Genomic DNA, 21,996 nt, shown 5'->3' on the forward strand with positions numbered 1-21,996 from the left:
ATGTTTTTTAACAATCTAAATGAAACGATTGGTTATCGCATCGTAAAGCGCGGTTGTTCCAAAGTCTTAATATAACGGTTGCTCAATCGTTGGCTCCTTTAACATAAGGGTTAAAGTACCCTCTCACAAAATAGTTTTAAACCTTCTTTAACTCTATGAGAATTCCCTGTAAAGGAGAATCATGTGATCGGTTCAGTGCAGTGGTTAGAGATTTTTCAATTATATACATCCTGTTACTTTATTAAAACGTCACTAAAAAATCATGTTCGCCATGTTTTTTTTTAAGAAAAAAACTTTAATAGTTATTTCTCGCATCGTATTATAAATGGCTTGCCGCGGTTATAGAACTTACAATTTTTAGATTAAAACTAGTTTTTTTGGATTTAATACGATGCTAGACATAGTTTTTTCGTATGGATGAGAATCGGTTCCTATCCACCGGATTCGAATGAATACGAAAAAAGAAATATTTTGATGAAAAAGTATGTAGTCAATCCGGTAAAATTCGACCTACCATCATAGAATGACTTTTTCCTCTATGTTACTATAGAACAACCGATAAAAATAAAAGCAAAGTTGTCATTACCTAGGCTTCAATACCTAATGTTTTTAATGATTTTTTTGCAAGATTAATTTTAAGGGTCTGTGTTTAATTAAAAACATAAAATGTAAAACAGTAGTAAATCAGATACTAATTTTAGTAAAATGATTGTAAATGATGCAACTTACAATTGGAGATGATGTGAACTGTTGCGCTTAGACAGCTTTCCGTCGATAGTAAAATGAAAACACCTAAGTCACGTACTAACAAAACTAGTTTTATGATTTTTTTCGTGAAAGAGTGTAAGTAATACGATACTTTACATGATTTTTCGGCATAGATGAGAATTGATTCTAATCCAGCGGATATAAATCAATTTTTGACTAAAGTTAAACATTATTTTCTAAAATTTATTATTTAACATTGCAAATTTGACAAAACTAAACAAAATATAATAAAAATTGCAAATATTTTCAAAGTCCATTGCTTCAGTTTTGATGTAAAAAGGTACTTCAAAATGTAATTGAAAAAAGAAGAATCTGTTATTTGAAGAAATTCAAGATTAAAGCTGCCCCCTAGAGAACTCAAGGGGCGTAGCCGCTAGAATCGGATAATATTTTAATAGTAATACTGATAATGTTAAAATAAGATCATGTAAATAAAAGGAATGTGTTACATAAATTTTGGTACATTAGAATAATATCAAACTAAAATTAACATAAATAAATGTGTTAAACAATTAAAATTGTTAGATATAAATTTTGATTACAATTTTAAGGGCACATTTTAAGTATAGTCAATATTTTTGACCTGTGCTTTTTCTTCCAGAGAGAGGGGACAATGGGCTATTATACTAGTCCCAAAAGTTTAACAAAAACGTTTTCTCATTCGTTGGCTTAAAAACTTTGGGGACTGATTGGTTGGTTTATTAGGTTTAGTGTTCAAACGTTTCCTAAGACTAGAAAGGATGAACTGATAAAAAAAAGACTAAAATAGTTTGATTAAAAGTTAGGACAGTTCTAGATTTACCTAACCAACAAATAAAGATTTAGCAATAGTACCCAAAGTTTTCAAGCCGATGAATCATAGGAGACAATGTGTACACATAACATTGGGTACCAGAGGTGGATTCTTAAAAAAAAATTGCCCCACTAATCGCTTAGTGGGGCAAAATTGGTTTGAGAAAAAATCCACCAAAATCACATTAAAAATCTACAAAAATTAAACAAAATCATAGAGGGGTTATTAACATAAGATTTTATTTAATTTTTGTAGATTTTTTATGTGATTTTGGAGGATTTTTCACGAAAACAATTTTGCCCCACTAAGCGATTAGTGGGGCAAATTTTTTTTAAAGAATCCACCTTAGTACAATCTATATTCTGAAGTCCCCCCCCCCCCTCCCTCCCTGGGTACAACTCACGCCTAAACTAGACAAGTTAAAATTAAATACAAATACATAGAAAAAAATGCTTACACTAATAAGTCTTCAATTGAAAGCGACATTTTTAATGACATGTAAAGCTTTACAAGAACATTTTAAAAATGATGAATATTAAAAAAGTTATTTATAGCATCGTAATATAGACAGCTTTCAGTGAATATCAAAATGAAAAATTTTACATTAAACCAATTTTGTTTGCCCACAGTGGCCGAAGGCCCGGGCTACCAGAACTGGTATTGATTTGATATAATTATTTACAGAAAATTTTCTGTAATACGATGTTATACATAATTTTTTAGTATCATTTAATGAAATAAATATTCTAATTATATCTTAGAATGGAGAAACTAAAAATTAGAATACAGATTCTTAAAAAGCGTCAAACTAAATTTTTGTGTTGATTCAAAAGTTTGTGTGGGAGGGTAATAAAAGTTTTATGGGGGGAGGGGGGTGGACTGGACATTCCTGTTTTTTGAATGAACACAAATTTAATTCTTATAGCGTTGAGAAAATCAAAAAGATTTTATGTTTTTGAAAAGGTAAAAAAAAGTTTATAAATACTCACAAATTTAAAGTCTAATACTTGTAAAAATGTACTAAGTGTAATTAATAAGGTTAACATTGGTACATATAGGAAACATTGTTGCTGTGTGCATATAAAGAAAATATGGATTTCAAGCTGGGCTAGGTTTGTTCCATGTTCAAGGAATTCTTCCAATTTTGTGTTTTGTCACATTCGAGGTTTCAAATAGTTATTTATCGCATCGTATCATAAACAGCTTTCCGCGGATATAAAAATGGCTTTAACCTATATGACATATGTACATTTTTATATTCGTAGAAAACTGGATATAATACGATGCTATAAATAAGGGAGGAGTAGGTTGCGCTAAAAATCCGTAAATGTGTCGTGAGTTTTTAAGGCTTAACAAGGATGACAACATCCATAAAAGCGAAGCACTGAAACGGTAGGACAAACGGACATTAACACTTGTATAGTGTTAGAACTTAATTATCATAATTAAATGTATAAGAGTCAAAGCAAAATTGTAAGTAAATTTGTTGTAAAACTGCTTGATACAGGATAATTTTTATGGACATACTTACATTTTTAGGGCTTGATTATAGAGTTGCTTCACTTATTACATTATACTTTGTTGTCCTAGGAATCAATATACCAAAAATCAGATCAATCCGATGATTTGATCACATAAAAATTTGTTGTTAAAAAAGTAAAAAAATCAACATGTTTAAAATGGACGTACGGACATTTTGGTAATGATTATAGAGTTGATACGCTTTCTAAATCGTACCTAACTACTAAAGGAATCACCATGCAAAATTTTAAATCGATAGGACAATTCTAACATGCCTAAATTAACGGAAAAAGCTATCCGTTACGGACGTACGGACGGACCGACCCTAATTATAGAAAAGCTTCGCTTTTAAAAATAGTAGTAGAACGGTAATATTCACTAAATATGTGTATTTCTTATTGAAAAGAACTTTAGACAAAAAAATTTATCGTTCTACTACTGTTTTTAACTTACAACTCACAACCTTTACGGATTTTTAGCGCAACCTACTCATCCCTTTTCAGTATGACTGAGAATCGGTTCTAATCCATTGGATATTAACTGGTTTCGAAGCGATACTGTAAATTATTTTCTACATTTCTTGTGCAAAAGGATAAATAATTGTACAATTATCTATGTGGTACTTATAATTAATAAAATTGGTACCAATTTCTAGTACATTACAAAAAAAAGAGGATTCCAACTGGAACCAATTATTTGTATATTGTATAAACAATGATCCCAAATGGTTCCAATTATATGAACTGTGCATTTAAAACAAGGATGACAACATTCATAAAAGCGAAGCACAGAAACGGTAGGACAAACGGACACTAATACTTATATAGTGTCAGAATAATCAGAATATATAAATGTATACGAGTCGAAGCAAAATTGTAAGTAAATTTGTTGAAGGACTGCTTGATTTTTTAGAATAATGTTTATGGACATACTTACATTTTTAGGATTTGACTATCGCTGCTTATAATATTGTACTTTGTTGTCCCAGGAATCAGTATATCAAAAATCAGATAAATCGGATAATTAGATCACATAAAAATTTGTTGTTAAAAAGTAAAAAATTAACATGTTTAAAATGGACGTACGGACATTCTGGTAACGACTATAGAGTTGCTACGCTTTCTAAATCATACCTAACTACTACAGGAATCATCATGAAAAGTTTGAAATCGATAGGACAATTCTAACATGCCTAAATTAACAAAAAAAGCTATCCGTTCCGGACGGACTGACCGACCCTGATTATAGAAAAGCTTCGCTTTTAAAAATGGTACCAATTATAAATATGGTACAATACACAATACATACATAATCACTGTGGGCTAGAATTGAATCAAGACAAAAGTAAGTGCCGAGCCCTGGGACCTATGTATGGTGAAAATAGACATAAAACCATGATGATTCCAGGTAAAACCAAAATATTTCAGCGTGACCTTTGCAAAGCAAGTGATAAAAATGGCCATTTATTAACTCCCTTCAGGAGGGGTTTTATGAAGAACTTTATAAAAGCAAAGTTGTTCAAAATTTAAAATAAATAATATTGCTTTTCTTGTCATGATTATGCGGCATCTCCTAGGGAGTGAAAATTAAACTTGAAATTTCAAATCTAATTTTCTCAAAAAGCCCCCGCTGAAATAATTTGGTTTTACCTGGAATCATAGGCGTCCAAGGGGGGGGGGGGTAATGGGCCATTTGGCACCCCCAAAATTTTGTGAACAATACCCCCCCCAAAAAAAATTACCCCTACCCTGGGGGTGCCGTAGGCACCCCCAACGATTTTGGGGGGGGGTATTTACCCCCCCAAACCATTTTTGGGGGGGGGGGTAATTACCCCCCCCCAAAATAAATGTTCTTTAAAAAAGATTTTTTGAGGGGGGGTATTTACCCCCCCCCCCAAATTGAATGTTCTTAAAAAAAAAATTTTACTGTCCAACCAGTTAAAACAGTTCTTAACCATGATAACAAAAAATTTAATAGTTTGATCATGTTTTATTTGCTTGGGCCTTTATAAGGGCTAAACCATCCCGGGGATCTATGATGTAATTGTAAAGCACTGAAGATTCCATAAAATAGATACCTAACTAAATTAAATATTTCATTAAATAATGAAAAAGAATTTCTATAGGCGATTTCTTTTGGGAGGATGTCAGGGTGTCTCAAAACTAGTTATAAAACTTACCAGGACCTATAAGACGCTTCACTTTAAAGTAAAATCATATTGGTTCATTGGTTAGTGAGTTAATTATTGTATTTTTATGTTCTAAAGAATGAGATACTACTATATATTTGAATAGTAGTGGCGCCCTTAGCATCTAAGAACTCGTGTTTTCTAAAGGGTAAAAAGGGAGGAGAAAAATAGCCTAAAACCACTCAAAGGATTGACCTATAATAGTGTGGAACCATCATGGGATCTATGTGAAGCTTTCCTAAAAAGGAGAACTCAGTATTAAAAAAAATGAAATCTGAAGCTTTAGTCAAATAAATCATATTGGTTCATTGGTTAGTGAGTTAATTATTGTATTTTTATGTTCTAAAGAATGAGATACTACTATATATTTGAATAGTAGTGGCGCCCTTAGCATCTAAGAACTCGTGTTTTCTAAAGGGTAAAAAGGGAGGAGAAAAATAGCCTAAAACCACTCAAAGGATTGACCTATAATAGTGTGGAACCATCATGGGATCTATGTGAAGCTTTCCTAAAAAGGAGAACTCAGTATTAAAAAAAATGAAATCTGAAGCTTTAGTCAAATAAACCTTACTTACTACTTTATGTTATAAGATAGTACTTATTAACTTAATAGATTAGGTAGGTGCTTTTTTACATAATTAAATTACCCCCCCCAAAAATTTTACCCCCGGGGTAAATTAGTTTGGGGGGGGGTAATTACCCCCCCCCAACAGAGTTGGGGGGAGTATTTACCCCCCCCAACAGATTTTAGGGGGGGTAATTACCCCCCCCAATCAAATTTTACCCCCGGGGTAAAAATTTTGGGGGGGGTAAAAAAAAATTTCGGCGCGCTTCGCTCGCCATTTTACCCCCCCAAAACACGAATTACCCCCCCCCCCCTAAAATGTTTTACCCCCCACCCCCCAAAAAAAAGCTTGGACGCCCCTGCCTGGAATCATCATAGTTTTATGTCTATTTTCAACATACATAGGTCCCAGGGCTCGGCACTTACTTTTGTCTTGATTCAATTCTAGCCCACAGTGTAATATTTCCACTATTTGCAGTAAATATGAATCCTCTTAGTTCCAATTATATGTGCAGTAAACTATAATACAAATGATTCCAACTGGTTATAATTATTTGTGCATAATTGCTGGAACAGGCAGAGGTGCCTCCACTGTTAAGATTCCATCCTGAAAAGAAAATATGTTAAAAGGGATGGTTGCATGAAGTGCATTTAAAAAGTTTGATAGCAAGCATAAGTTACAAGAATACCAACTAACATATGAAGTTTTGTAATACAATAAATAGCAATGAATTAGACATCACCAAAATATTCATCATACTGTTTTGATGAAAACAGAACAGCCATTTGTGTTGAATAATGCATATATCCAAAAAATATGATTTTCAAGTGTTAAAATTTAAAATTTTTAGAACTACCTGGTAGAAATTTGAATTTCTCTCAAATATATGTCCCCAAGGACTTTGTTTTCAAATAAGTAAGAAGGAACATAAAATAGTCTAAAACCATCTCAAGGCTTAAATATATAAATAAGATACCAGCCTAAAACCATCCCGGGATCTATGTTAATCTCCTCTAAAAAGTAGAACTCAATCAGTTAAGTTAAGTATTGAAATCTTAAGTTTCAGACAAAAAAAAACTTTCTACTATATATATTAAACAATTGTTATGTAATAAAAAGATTAAATTACTCAATCTTTATATGTATTTTCACTAAACTAAAATTGTAGCATAATTCCAATAATGTGTTGAAAAATTAATTCGCCTATTGTTTGCTGAACATTAGCAAATATTATTGTGCATAACGACGTAAAAACCCAAAAAAGTTTTAAGCACCAATTTTTTTTTTCGTAGCGAAGCTCCTCTATAAATCATTTTGTCTGTCCGCCTTCCATAACACTAATGGGTAAATATATATTAGCCAGGTACTATTTTTTTTTTTCTCAGGTTGGCGACTAATTCCCATCACCAATATGCACATCTTGAATAAAATCAAGTTTTGAGTATCCTTTTAAAAAGCGAAGCTTTTCTATAATTAGGGTCGGTTCGTCCGTCCGTCCGTCCGTAACGGATAGCTTTTTTCGCTAATTTAGGCATGTTAGAATTGTCCTATTGATTTCAAACTTTACATGGTGATTCCTGTAGTAGTAAGGTACGATTTAGAAAGCGTAGCAACTCTATAATCATTACCAGAATGTCCGTACGTCCATTTAAACATGTTGATTTTTTTACTTTTTTAACAACAAATTTTTATGTGATCTAATAATCCGATTGATCTGATTTTTGGTATACTGATTCCTGGGACAACAAAGTACAATATTATAAGCGAAGTAAACTTTATAATCAAGTCCTAAAAATGTAAGTATGTCCATAAACATTATTTTGTATCAAGCAGTTTTTCAACAATTTTACTTACAATTTTGCTTCGACATTTATACATTATATTCTGATTATTCAGTTCTGACACTATACAAGTGTTAGTGTCCGTTTGTCCTACCGTTTCAGTGCTTCGCTTTTATGGATGTTGTCATCCTTGTTTATAGTTATTTTGATATCAATATGAAATTTATGATCATACTTTTAATAATATTAAATGCGTTGTTACTCCCTATTTGGCCGTCTGACCTGTTGAGCTTTGCTTTTATGGAGGTTGTTTTAAATATTTTAAAAATATATTATTTAAAAATGTTCAACATTGGGCTCTGTCAGGGAGGAAGGGAGGGGACAATGGGCAATTAATTCAATTTGAGAGTTTTCGCTGAAAAGCCATAAAAAAACCAGATTTATCCAGAAAATTTTAAAGTGTATAGGGTTATGTAAATTAGATAACTCAAAATGAGAAAGAGTTCTAATAAGAAAAGCACCTACTTATAAATTATATTACCAGTACATCACAATCAAGTAAACATTCTGTAATCTATCACTTGAAAAATTGCCCTTAGAACATCTTTATCCCCTCCCTAGATATGATTAACTAACACCAAAATTCAAGAGGGTTTTTGATTGTTTATTACACAAATATCACAGTAGAGTTTCTAGACATGAAATGACATTTTCTTGGGGAAAAATATTTGTTAGAACCAGCCGAAATAATTCTATACAACATAATTTTTTTGTCTGCTAGAATTTGTGTTAATTGTTTCATTCATAACAAATTCCGCGGCAACTGTGCGCTAGTCCTTAAGGTCCCCAAATTCAGTCAAAATCCTTCACGAACACTTTAAGCTAGGCACCAAGGTTTGAAACCCTAAAATATTAAATATTTGATCCATTGTGCCCTCCCTTCCTCCCTGGGGTCCTTAATTGTTCCAGCGGAACATTAGGGAACAAGGGGGGAGGGAACAACCATGAACATTTTAGTTTTGAAAAGAAGAAGTTAAAAAATTCTTTGGATGAAGGAAAAGGTATTTTTTCCAAGGGCGATTTCTTTAGGGATGTACCCTCCTCCATGTTTATAAACCTTCCCTGGACCTATGAGAAGCATTACTTAAAAGGAAGAACCATTTCAATCAATGCTGCATTTAATACGATCCTTCGATACAAACACACAGACAGAGAAACAGATACACAACAGGAATCTAACGGGATAGGACATGGTAGATATACATCCCCAATGTTGATACCCCCTTTGTAAATAACTATTACTGAGTGGTTGAAACGATTTGACTGACACTGAAAAAAATTAACCAACTAATGAAAATTCAAATAAAGTCCCCAAAATTGTTAAGCCAACAAATAAGAAAACGTTATCATAAAACTTTGGGAACACTAGTGTAATAAACAGCCCAATTTCTACTCACTCCCTGGAAAAACAAACATACCTTCTACTTTTATTTAAGGATACCTTTGAAAGGGAAGATTTGATTTGCTCAGGATCAGTTCCCTGTGGCAGGAGAAACTCACGGTTATATTCACGGTACACAGATCTACAAACAATATGACTCTGTTATTAATATTAATATGAGCAGCTACGCCCCTAGAGGCACTTGAGGAAATTCTAGTTTTAAACAAACAAAAAATTGCTTTCTTACTATGGAAGATTTCTCTTAGGATGGTTAGTGGCACCATACACCAAAATATTTATAAACCTTCCTAGGAAATATATGAGAATCAACATTGTATAGGAGCACCATATCGGTTCAGATATTAGCGAGATCCTTAGACAGACACACAGACTTACCGATACTTTTAAATATACAAGGAAAATATTTTAGGTTAGCTGTAGTTGATTTTGGGGTTATCTCGATCTTTTCCTTCAAAATAACAACAAAATAAGGGTGTGAGTAGCGGTAAAACAGTAGGGCTTATTAGATTGTTAAATTTATATATCCATAATACAGAGTAGAACGATGTCTGTCTGTTTGTTTGTCTGTTAGTTTGTAGCGAAGGATCTCGCTAACCGCTGAACAGATCGGGTTCTCCTTTACAGGGTAGCTTCTCATAGGTCCCGGGAAGGTTTATAACTATTTTCTTGGGGGGTGGGACACCCCCAACTTCCCCAAAATGAAAAATACCCCCCCCCACAAAAAAACTTTTTTTTTTTAAACTAAAAATAAGATAGTGGGATCGACTAACCCCCTTCCCTCCCCCCCCAAAAAAAAAAATTTTTCTTTTTTATTTTAAATCTAAAATACGAAAATTGGTTTGATCAAACCTCTTGGGGCAAAGCCCCTAGAGGCTAGGGGCGAAGCCGCTAGTCTTATAAATTGTATCTCATCAGGATACATGAGAACTTGAATGTCAACACAACCGAAATAAAAAAAAACTAAGGATCATGGAAAGAAAACGAAGTGGCGGGTTTCGTCGTATTTTCACATTAGCTGCTCTGCTATTTATAGCCCCTGGAGGGGGCTTTGACCCTGCAGAGCCAATTTCCTAACCCTCTGGGGCAATCATTAACATTTACCTAACCTAACCTATCAAAAGCAACTGTGAAAATACGACGAAACCCGCAACTTCGTTTTCTTTCCATGTTATCCTGCACTAACCTTCCATCCTTGTTTTCTTCATGTTTAGCCTGGACCAAAAGTTTGTTATCAATTGTCTTGACAATTATCTCCTCTGGTCCATATTGGGATACATCAAACCTACAATATTGATAAGATAAACTGATAATTTTTTAAAAAATAAATTGATTAGTAATAGTTCATAAAAGCTTGTACCAAATGATTTAAAGGATTATTTAAAGAAATGTTTAAAAAGCCTTAATTTAGCTTTATTTGACCTGCCTGTCTTATGAAAGCTCAATGTTAATATCTTGCCCTTGTTCTTTTGTGTATGACAGGTGACCACCATAAAGGCATAGTTCATTTTTTTAAAAGCAAATACACATAATAAAAAGCTCAAACAATAAATATTTCCAAGTGTCATTTATAAAAATTATAAATGTCCCCCACCCCCGCCCCCCTTTACAATAAATAATAGGCTGGTTTAATTTTACCTTAATTTAAGTTCCTTTTCACCAGCAATTTCACTCTTTTCCTTCTCATGCAGCAATGGAGAATCCAAATTCTATAAGCACAAAAGATTTATTCATTTGAAATTAAACATGAACAATTTTGCTTAATATATACAGTAAGTTCAAGCATTTTCTAAATTAAACAATGAATTAAGGAGGAATCAAATGGCTGATTTATTTTAAAAAACAAAGTACAATATACAATGATATATAGGTGTCCATTAAATTTTTTTTTTAAATTCATTATAATATAATAATTAAAAATTAAGTTAAACATTATAGTAAAGTCAAGAGATACATCAATACAAAAAATATCTATGTTCATGGTTCTTGAGCTGTTCAAAAAGACGATTTTTAAAATCTGGTTATTAATATTTAAGCATGAAAAAATTAAGTTATTAATTTTTTTGTCGAAGTATAATAATATTTAATTTTCTTAAAACTGTTTATTTTTAATTCATTATGATTGCATTCAAAAGATCAAAATAGAATTATAAATTTAACATATACCAACTTTCCATAAAATACAAATAAATAAAAGATGATGACAGAAAATTTAAGTTATTTCCAGCAATCAACTATTTGATCAACTTGTGTTTTGATCCCCATTTAAAAATATTTATGGCATCATCAGCCAAACTAACAGCACTCATGCCGAGCCAGAGACCAAGAGAGCTGCCTTGTTGCAGGGATAAACAGATAAGTAAATGGAAATAGAATTTTTAAAGTTAATAGTTCTATTCATAAAAAAACAGACACTTAAGATTTCAGTTTAAGACTAAACTTTTACAAAATCAAAATCTTCATTTAAAGAACAATAACATTTATGCATATTTTTTCCTATGCATAAACAAATAAACATATGCTAAAAATAATAAATTTAGAATCATTTACTTGTCCTTTATCCCTGTACCTATGTCAATTACAAGATCAAATCCAGTAAAAGTGATAACAGTAGCAGTATCCTTCACAGTGTAATCCAATACAAGTCTTACAGATGGTGTCTCATCAGGAGCAAGTTTCTTTTGGTACATTTTTCTGGCAATTGCTGTCATAGTTGTGCAAGGTCTCCTGCACTTCCAATCAACCTCATTGTTCATCATTAGGGGAAAGACAACATCTCTTATCTGTGTGTCAGTACCATCTGTGGATGCATTGTTAACAATTCCATTACAAATATCCTAAAATTTATGTTGATAAAACAAACAGACTAAAACAAGAAATAAAAACTTTTTGAACCTTGTAATTCTATAAAAGAAGGCATATGGAAAAGGTAGATCCAATTAGATTTGGTTGTTACACACAGCTAGCTTAAGCCAGGTACAGGTTTACCTGAGCACGCCAAAGAAACTGACTGGCAGGGGTGTTCTAGGAAGGTATTGTGAGTTCATAACCACTCTTACTTAAATCGTAGCTGTAGCTTCCCTACTATGATTTTTTTTCAAAATACATTTTCTTGGCTGCTGGGTTTCAATTTTTCTTTCATGAAATGAATTGTTTGTTTCAATGAGCTAGTTTACAAAGTTTAAAGAGCAAATCTATCTGTTAACTGGATATTTTAGTCATATAATCCAATCTATCAATGAAAAATGATAAAAAAATTCATATTCTTTTACTAATTATAAATTTTAAAGTAGATACTTTCAAGTTTATATAATCTACATTTAGGCTAATAAACCATCCTTATCTTTAATTTAATTGATGAAAGCAATGATAAAAGCCTGGTGAATCTGTATTGATTGTCCCATAATATTTCTGAGACAATTCTGAAAAACCTAGTATATTTTTAATTTCTCTACTGCAAATTATATCTTTGAAGTCAAAGATAAATAAGATTATTTTAAACTTAATCATCTAAACTATAATATGTCTGAAACAAGTAAACTGAAATAATCATAACACAACAAGAACAAACTTCTTAGTAGAAATTATATTTTGATTTATTCAAGCCTGCAAATTATATCATCAAAGATAGATGAGATTATTTTAAACTTATCATCTAAACTATAATATGAAACAAGTAAACTGAAAAAATCCTTACACTAACAGGCAAATATGGCATGGTCTGTGTCCATTGTGACAAAAAAAATAATGAGAGTAGGTGATACTGAAATAGTTTACATGGTATGTTTATTTCTCAAAAAACGCGCGGTTAGAGCTATACTACACAACAAGAACAAACTTCTTAGTAGAAATTATATTTTGCTTTATTCAAGCCTTCTAAATTCTAATCATTTGAGAGCTTCTGTATATTTAGTGAATGTGAACTATAACATTAACAACCCTGTGTTTCCAACTGGCAAATGCAGTACTTGTTGAAATATCTTAAGTACTGCCAAAAAATACTGGTAATTTAACTGAATTACTTGCTAGCCTAATAATAAAGATCTTATTCTGCAAAGAAGTACCTGTTCAGATGATAAAACGGAGCAGAAATGCAATTGTAATATTTGTTTGACTGCAAGATTCCAAAGATAGAAAAATGCAGGTCTGTATAGATCATCTGAATTAGTTTATCAGATTTTAAAAAAGAAGAGACCTTCTTTAATAATTTGTTCAACCAACAAGAAATTGGTTCTGGTATCAATTATCAATGTAATTTGAGTCAATTATCTGATCTATTGTTAAACATGTACTGATATTACCAGTCAGTAACTCTCAAATGATCAAAATTGAGAAGGCTTGAATAAATCAAAATATAATTTCTACTAAGAAGTTTGTTCTTGTTGTGTTATGATTATTTCAGTTTACTTGTTTCAGACATATTATAGTTTAGATGATTAAGTTTAAAATAATCTTATTTATCTTTGACTTCAAAGATATAATTTGCAGTAGAGAATTTAAAAATATACTAGGTGTTTCAGAATTGTCTCAGAAATATTTTGGGACAATCTGATACATATTCACCAGGCTTTTATCATTGCTTTCATCAATTAAATTAAAAATAAGGATGGTTTATTAGCCTAAATGTAAATTATATAACCTTGAAAGTATCTACTTTAAAATTTATAATTAGTAAAAGAATATGAATTCTTATATCATTTTTCATTGATGGATTGGATTATATGACTGAGATATCCAGTTAACAGATAGATTTGCTCTTTAAACTTTGTAAACTTTGTAAACTAGCTCACTGAAACAAACAATTCATTTCATGAAAGAAAAATTGAAACCCAGCAGCCAAGAAAATGTATTTTGAAAAAAATCATAGTAGGGAAGCTACAGCTACGATTTAAGTAAGAGTGGTTATGAACTCACAATACCTTCCTAGAACACCCCTGCCAGTCAGTTTCTTTGGCGTGCTCAGGTAAACCTGTACCTGGCTTAAGCTAGCTGTGTACATTCCCAATTAAAAACTTAAACTTAGACCTATTTCTAAATCATTTAGTGGATAGTTAGGAATCAAATCATGTCCATAATAGAATATTAATTTATTAAAAATAAAGATAAGCTGAATTTGCTGCTTGTCATGTGAAAAATTTAACTTTTTTTTGATGAACAAACTAATTCAAAACTTTTTATATTTATAATAGGTAATGAAATAAATTTAAATAACATTACTTACATTCTGATTGCTGGTCATCCAAGGGGGTATGCATTGAAATAATGGTTTCAATTTCTGAGACAATTCTTTCTGGATGCATTGAGCGAAACTTGATTCCCTGTAAGTGTCACATCCTTCATCAGGCAATAATGTTCTGCGCTTGATCTTTATTTTGAAGTATTGAAGATCAGAAGATTTAGTTTTAGAGCCAACGCTTCTTTTCTGGATCTTCTTACTTAGTTCCATTGAACTAGCCTCTGTTACTGTTGTATTAATCTCAATCAAATCATTTGAATAATTTCCTTTTAAAAGAGATTTTATAAAGATGAAATTACTTTTTTCTGTTGTAGCATTCTCTTCTGTAGCAGAAATGGCATCAGGTTTAGCCTCTTCCTTTTCTTCCTCAAAGATATCTAGGTGAATATCTGCGCCAGTAAATGATTCTTGAGGAATTGAAAAGTGTGTTACAAGAGAAGGATCTATAACAAACACTTCAACACTGACTGTTGAACTTATTTCCAAGAATCCAAGATTGTTTTTGAAATCAAGTTCTTTGGCCATTTTACAATTTCCATATAAGGGAATGAATATGTTTGATAGATTGACAGTGTTAGTTTCATTTGCAAAGAAAGAGGACTTAACATGATGTGTTAGATCAATTTCAAATTCCTCACTAAATATAATTTTCTTAGCTTCATCAAAGGTTAAACTTCCATCCAACCCTACCCAAGAGTACTGATTGTCAGGTAATCCTTCAGGTTTGCCAAGAAAAAAACTAAATGATCTTCTGTAGCCCAAATCTTTTAGGGCAGTTGAATTTTCTTTTATTTTAGGACAAATTACAACTACAGGTGGTTGATTCAAGTCAGAAAGGGCAACATCTGCTTCTGATACAGCAGTTGGTCTAGAGAAATACTTGTAGATAGATTGTGCTAGCTGGTACACACAAATAACTGTTGCAACCAACCGTATTAACCTTTTCAGGTTCATGGTTCTGAATAGACTAATATTGATATTGATAATATAATGTAAGTGCAAATATTAATTTTCTATGATTACATAATACACAAACCAATAACTGAAAAAACTGTGCAATATTAATCAAATCTATGAAATAAAACTAGAATTGGTAGGGTACCCAAAACCCCAAAATTATTTTTTGAAAGAGAATGAAAATATTGAAACTAAGAAATTCTAAAATTTAACCCCTTCCCATTTGGCTAAAATTTGGTTGTCCTGATTTCAAAATCTAACCATTATGTTTATTCAATACATTTTTAGTTCATTAAAGAAAATCTATATTCTTGTCAATATTGATGAAATTGCTAAAATATTCAAAAATTGTTTTATTACCTAACTTTAAGAATATAAAAACCATTGAAAAACTTTGTGCAAAAATAATTAATATACGTATTTACTTATGGCCATATGGTTTGGCAATGTGTAAATATGAATAATAGTTATTAATAATAACTTCTTTGGACTAATTCATATTGGCAGAACACTTATACACACACTATATGTTTTTAACAATAAGATTATTATTACATATAATTATGAACCATAAATTAATGTTAAAAATAAAAACAATGAATCATTTAAACAAGAAAAAATATAACATTTATATTATAATTATTAATCAAAAGGGAAAGATTAACAAGAGAAGATGATCATCACTGATTTTTCCATTGTCAAATAATCAATTTTTTTTGCATATCTTTTATTTCAAAAATATCTGTATCATAATTTTTTCTGAACTTAACTAAAAATAACATATTTTTAGAGGTATTACTTTCATTACCTGTATGAGCTCCAAGTCTTCCCTTTACTCCTGGTATCAAATATGTTCCAGAATATACTAGAATGTTACCTGTATGACCTCCATGTCTTCCCTTTACTCCTGGTATCAAATATGTTCCAGAATATACTAAAAAGTTACCTGAAGCCAAGCAGAATGACCTCCAAGTCTTCCCTTTACTCCTGGTATCAAATCAGGTTCTCCACTGCTTGAACTAAAATTTGATTTTGAAATTATGTTTCTAGTTTCTGCTAGCATATAATAATTTTGAGCCATACTGAAAGATTATGTATGCCATCAAATCATGTACAATTTTCTACAAAAACCTGGCATAATATTTGACACCTACAGTTAACAAAGCAGGAAATTTTCAATTATCCTCTCTGAGGAATGCATGCTAAAATTCTTGAAAGACAGCCATATTGAAATACAGATGGTCATGTAAACTCTACTTGCAGCACATCTTTACTTTCTATTTAATCCATAAGATCTAACTTTAACAGATTCAAAAGTGCACTAAACTAATTGCATATAAAATAATAGGTAAACAATTTCTAGTTATAATATTTTACTCCAAAATTCTCAAATATCATAGATATTCTACATGTTTCACAAACTATATCTTTGAGTGACAGGAGTGCATTCTGAAAAAATTAAAAACAAGTTCATTTTAAGTAAATCAATCAAGTTAAAAACTATAAAATCATGCAGATGAGGTATAAAAAGTGATTAAAGTTAATAAAACAGATACTTTTTGAAAAATAAAACTTAAGAATTATGCTAAAATATCAAACAAACAAAAATGCATTTAAGTAAGTCATAAATTTTCCTTTTAAATGTAAAAATAAGATAATAATTTAGCTAGTGTCTATTTCAAGCATGTAATTGAAAAAAGGATACAAGCACAAACAAAACACAACAGGCAGTTTCTGGAACCTGTAGGTATATGAAGATTTATTTCCCTCCACCTCTTTTCCATTCTTTACAGTTCTTGACTCAGAAGAGGAACTTACCACGTGGCTTGTTGTAAAATAAAGTAATTATGAATTTTTAATTTCAATTAGAGGCTTCGGTACTATCATATAAGTTTTTCTTCTGAGGGGTAATGGAGAGAGTATAAATAAAGTATAAAAAAAATATCCTAAGACTTCAATTTAGAAATAAACAGCCATCCAAATTGTAAATGTTAAGCATTCCTAGAGTGTGGTGGTACCCTCCACCAAAACCTTCCCTGCTGGACACATGAAGAGGCTACATTGTAAAGGAGAACTATATCGGTTCAGCAGTTAAGGATATACTTTGGTAGAGACACACAAACAGATATCTATAATACAAAGTAGAACGATGTCTCTCTGTCTTTTTGTTTGTCTGTTTGTTCGTAGCGAAGGATCTCGCTAACCACAGAACCGATCGGGTTCTCCTTAACAGGGTAGCTTCTCATAGTTCCCGGGAAGGTTTATAACTATTTTCTTGGGGGTTGGGACACCCCAAACCCCCCCAAAAATGAAAAATATCCCCCCCAAAAAAATTTTTTTCTTTTTAAAACTAAAATTAAAATATTGGGGTCGACTACCAACTCCTCCCCCATAAAAAAAAAAAAAATTACCCCCCCCCCCCTTCAAATTCCTTTCTTGTATTCATTCGAATCCGGTGGATAGGAACCGGTTCTTATCCATACGAAAAAAACTATGTCTAGCATCGTATTATATCCAGCTTTCTACGAATATAAAAATGTACAATCATAAGATTAAAACCAGTTTTTTTAGCCCGTGTCTTCGGCACCTAGGGGCTAAAAAAAACTGGTTTTAATCTTATAATTGTACATTCTATAACCACTAATAGCTGTTTATAATAATTTGCGAGAAATAACTATTACTATATATATGCACTTGCATTCAATGTAATTTTTTAAAGCAAACATATTGTTAAACTTTTGCAATTTTAAAAATTCCGTGTTAAACATTCAGGAACTAAGGTCTGAAACAGCCAAAAGAAAATTTGAATGCAGTGGCCCAGATAATTTGAAATTAATCTTTTACAATAATGCACAATCGGTTGAATTAATATTATTTGCCTAAAATGAGATTTAAAAACTTATTAGGAATAGTCGAATAGTAGTGCACCAAAGACCGTAACCCCCCTGCGGAGGGCATACATTCTTTCCTGCTTTCAGTATAATAATGAATTTTAATGCATACGAATAAAAAAAGGTCTAAAAGTAAGTCGTAAATTTTGTTTAAGGAAAATCTGAATTTTTGTGAACAAATATGAAACATTGTAAAACAAACAAAAAATACGATTAATTTTGTTAAAGACCAATTTATTTATGTTACTTTAATAAAACCATGAATTGCAAAATATTAAAGATTGCTGCACATAAAGACGCGTAAAATAATCTAAATCCTTTCTTCCCTCTATATTTACTAGCTTCCAGATACAGAATTTAAACTTTTTGTCGTTGTGTCCTATCCCTGAAACTAAAATATTAAGGAGTGCTTGACAATGACATTATTTACTTGTTAATTATGAATGGTTTACATTTATTTTTAGACAGCACATGATATCAGGGAGGGAGGGGACATTGGGCTGTTTATTAAACTAGTCTCCAAAATTGTACAATAACGTTTTCTTATTTCGGTTTCACAACTTTGGGACTTTAGTGGCTTTTGATTGGTTGGCTCATTGAGTTGAGTGTCCAACGTTTCAACAATTAATTGTAATCTACAGAAGGAGTAATTTTGTGTACCATCATTGGGGGTGTATATTAATTTATCGGCCATTGTCTTATCCCTTTAGATACCTTGTACGCTATACTCAGGAGAACATAAACTTTCAAGTTCTTATTACACAAAAAGAAAACCTCAGTTGAATTGAATTTAAAGTGTAATATTAAAGTCTGTCAAAAAGAAAATCCTGTATGCTCCTTCTTGCAAGATACTTCATTTTTAAAGTTTCAAATAATGCATTTATCAAAAAAAAATATACCTACATCTTATAAAGTTTTATATTTATAATTTTCTTTTCAAGTAATTATAAATAGCGGATTATGTAAGGCATACTTGACTCATAGGGTTATATTGTTCAAAAATTAAATTTAAGGGGGAACAAGGATGGCAACATCCATAAAAGCGAAGCACTGAAACGGTAGGACCAACGGACATTAACACTTGTATAGTATCTGAACTGAAAAATCGGAACATAAATGTATAAATGTCGAATCAAAATTGTAGGTAAATTTGATGAAAAAATGCTTAAAAACAGGATAATGTTTATGGACATACTTACATTTTTGGACTTGATTATAGAGTTGCTTCGCTTATAATATTGTTCTTTGTTGTCCCAGGAATCACTATACCAAAAATCAGATCAAACGGATAATTAAAACACTTGAAAATTTGTTGTTAAAAAAGTAGAAAAATCAACATGTTTAAAATGGACGTACGGACATTCTGGTAATGATTATAGAGTTGCTACGCTTTCTAAATCGTACCTAACTACTACAGGAATCATCATGCAAAGTTTGAAATCGATAGGACAATTCTAACATGCCTAAATTAACGAATAAAAGCTATCTATCTCGGACGGACGGACGGACCGACCCTAATTATAGAAAAGCTTCGCTTTTAAAAAAGATAACAAAAATGTATAAAACCAGATACCTAACAAATTGGTAAACAGTAAAGGACGTTTAGACATTCTTGTTAGAGAGTAGCTGCGCTTTTTTAAAATGAAGACATTGACAACTTACCTTGAGCCAGTTTTTCTAAAGAGAGAGCTTTCTCTGTTCATCAATTCTCCACGAAACCTAGAATATAATTAGAGATACAGATATGTAAACAACTAAGGCTTCCCTAAAAATACTAAGTACCCTTGAATTCTTTGAAGATCTCTGTTTTTTTTTGTATGAATTGGAATTGACATTGAAGATCAAGCTATTAATAAATAGCTAATCCTATTATATAAAGTAGTAAGCTTTTTTGTTTGTATAAAAAAAGGTCTCACTAACCGCTGAATTTTTTGTTTGTATAAAAAAAGGTCTCACTAACCGCTGAACCGATATGGTTCTCCTTTACAGCGAAGCTTCTAATAGATCCTGGAAAGGTTTGTAGCTACATTGGGGTAGGGTACCATCACACCCAAGAAAAATCAAAGAAAATGAAAAATTTCCATAGCCGAAAAAATATTTTTGTTAAACATCTGATCTTAACCCGTTATAATACGAATACGATGCTAGAAATAACTATTACGTCCCCCAAGAGGCCTCTAGTGGCGTATCCGCTAGTAATCTTTATAAAATAAAATTGTTTTAACTTACCTATTCATCTCATCTTCCATTCTCTTCATTTCATTATCAAATCTAAACAAATACAATTATTGGGGTTGGGTAGTATATCTGGCCAAAGATTTACGGCAAATTACCGGATATCCAGCATTAAAAATCAGCCGGGTATCCGGTATCCGAATAGTTTCAATATCCGGAATCCGGCAGGATATTGAAAATGGCCGGATATCCGGGCGAAACGGATATTCACATTAGTATTTTCTAATAGGGTATTTTAGGTTAGGTAAATGTTAATGATTGCCCCGCCGGGTTTACAGCCCCCTGGAGTGGCTAAAAATAGGAGAAGAGGTGTTATGAAAATACGACGAAACCAGCTACTTCATTTTCATTCCATGATCCATATTTTCCTACTGTTTGATTCTGTGTCATAAAATCAAGAAAAACTCAACATATTTTTTTAGCAAGTCTATTTTTGACTTTTGAATGTTTTAAATTGTCAATTTTTGATAAAAATGGACTTGAAAAACTTTTGCACACGAAAAAACAGAGTTACCAAATTGTAATTAATAAAAAATCTCTTTTTTAGCTAACCCGGAGCCGGAGCCGTTTTTCAACGGCTAAAGCTCCGGCTCAAGTAAAATATGGCGGCTCCCGGCTTTAGATCCGCAACGCTGATAATTACCTTTCTTTAATGCTGTTGAATTCAGTGTCCAGAACAGAAAATTCTCCCATCCGCATGGGAACACGTCTTTCATCATCCATTTTTGGTCTGAAATGGTGGTTCAAATGCAGCTTTTGAATTTTATAATTTTTGCAATGTTTTATGAACAGGAATATCAGACCAGGAAAAAGGTGTAACCAACAAGCAAAATAAACGTAAAATAATATTTTGGTGGCAGATAAAAAAAACGACAATTCTAATAAGTCCCCCCCCTCCCCTTCCAACGACAGCTAATAATCTTGTATAGGTTTCGTGATTTGTTTTCGAATTAATTTTGTTGTTGGTATAAACTCAAATCAGACTATCTTATAAACTAGGAAAGTTTTCTTTAACTTTCCATGTCCATCTGTCTGTTCTTCAGTGGAAAATTTTATTTTGTTGATCAAATTCTTGCTATCCATGCTAGCTAAGGGAGAGAGGGGACATTGGGCATTAAATTAAAATGCTTTCAAAAGTTTATAAACAAGCCTACTAATTCGTTGGCTCAAAAATATTGGAAATTTTTAATTGAATCTTATTTCAAACAAGCCATGTTAAAACTTTTCAAACAAAATGGATAAAAGAAGGTATACTTTGTCTAACATCATAGGGGATGTACATCAATTTATCATCCATTGTCTTGTCTCTAAAGTTTCCTGTTACTTATGCATGTCTGCATCCTTGTTTTCATTTTTAAAAGCGAAGCTTTTCTATAATTAGGGTCGGTCCGTCCGTCCGTCTGTCACGGATAGCTTTTTTCGTTAGTCCTATCGATTTCAAATTTTTCATGGTGATTCCTTTAGTAGTTAGGTACGATTTAGAAAGCGTAGCAACTCTATAATCATCACCAAAATGTCCGTAAGTCCATTTTAAACATGTTGATTTTTTTTACTTTTTTAACAAATAATTTTTATGTAATTTAATCATCCGATTGATCTGA

At 31.8% G+C, this 21,996-nt stretch overlaps 2 protein-coding genes across 12 annotated transcripts; both read right to left on the minus strand.

Annotated features, from left to right (window-relative positions):
- Positions 1 to 935: 935 nt before the first annotated feature.
- LOC145319839 (alpha-crystallin B chain-like) lies at positions 936 to 21,147 on the minus strand. 11 transcript variants are annotated; one of them, XM_080162227.1, is made up of 12 exons: positions 21,039 to 21,147; positions 20,390 to 20,431; positions 19,823 to 19,879; positions 17,011 to 17,094; positions 16,216 to 16,288; positions 10,715 to 10,785; positions 10,263 to 10,361; positions 9,119 to 9,200; positions 6,262 to 6,442; positions 4,391 to 4,404; positions 3,624 to 3,704; positions 936 to 2,764 (listed from the first exon to the last, which is right to left on the minus strand). In XM_080162227.1, the coding sequence occupies exons 1-9, from the start codon at positions 21,116 to 21,118 to the stop codon at positions 6,386 to 6,388; spliced, it is 645 nt and encodes a 214-aa protein (XP_080018353.1). In that variant the 5' UTR covers positions 21,119 to 21,147; the 3' UTR covers positions 936 to 2,764; positions 3,624 to 3,704; positions 4,391 to 4,404; positions 6,262 to 6,385. The 11 variants fall into 11 exon arrangements, with proteins under 11 accessions (XP_080018353.1, XP_080018349.1, XP_080018351.1 ...); XM_080162223.1 differs by having other exon boundaries at positions 936 to 3,825; positions 6,289 to 6,442; XM_080162225.1 differs by having other exon boundaries at positions 936 to 3,704.
- Positions 10,891 to 15,275, minus strand: LOC145319838 (uncharacterized). The gene is made up of 3 exons (XM_080162216.1): positions 14,298 to 15,275; positions 11,646 to 11,913; positions 10,891 to 11,411 (listed from the first exon to the last, which is right to left on the minus strand). Exons 1-3 carry the CDS (start codon positions 15,264 to 15,266, stop codon positions 11,311 to 11,313), a joined length of 1,338 nt encoding a protein of 445 aa, XP_080018342.1. The 5' UTR covers positions 15,267 to 15,275; the 3' UTR covers positions 10,891 to 11,310.
- Positions 21,148 to 21,996: the final 849 nt, after the last annotated feature.

The sequence above is a fragment of the Acartia tonsa genome, chromosome 5, assembly GCF_053477335.1.
Source record: "Acartia tonsa isolate MP-2025a chromosome 5, ASM5347733v1, whole genome shotgun sequence".
In the NCBI taxonomy this organism is placed as follows: domain Eukaryota; kingdom Metazoa; phylum Arthropoda; class Copepoda; order Calanoida; family Acartiidae; genus Acartia; species Acartia tonsa.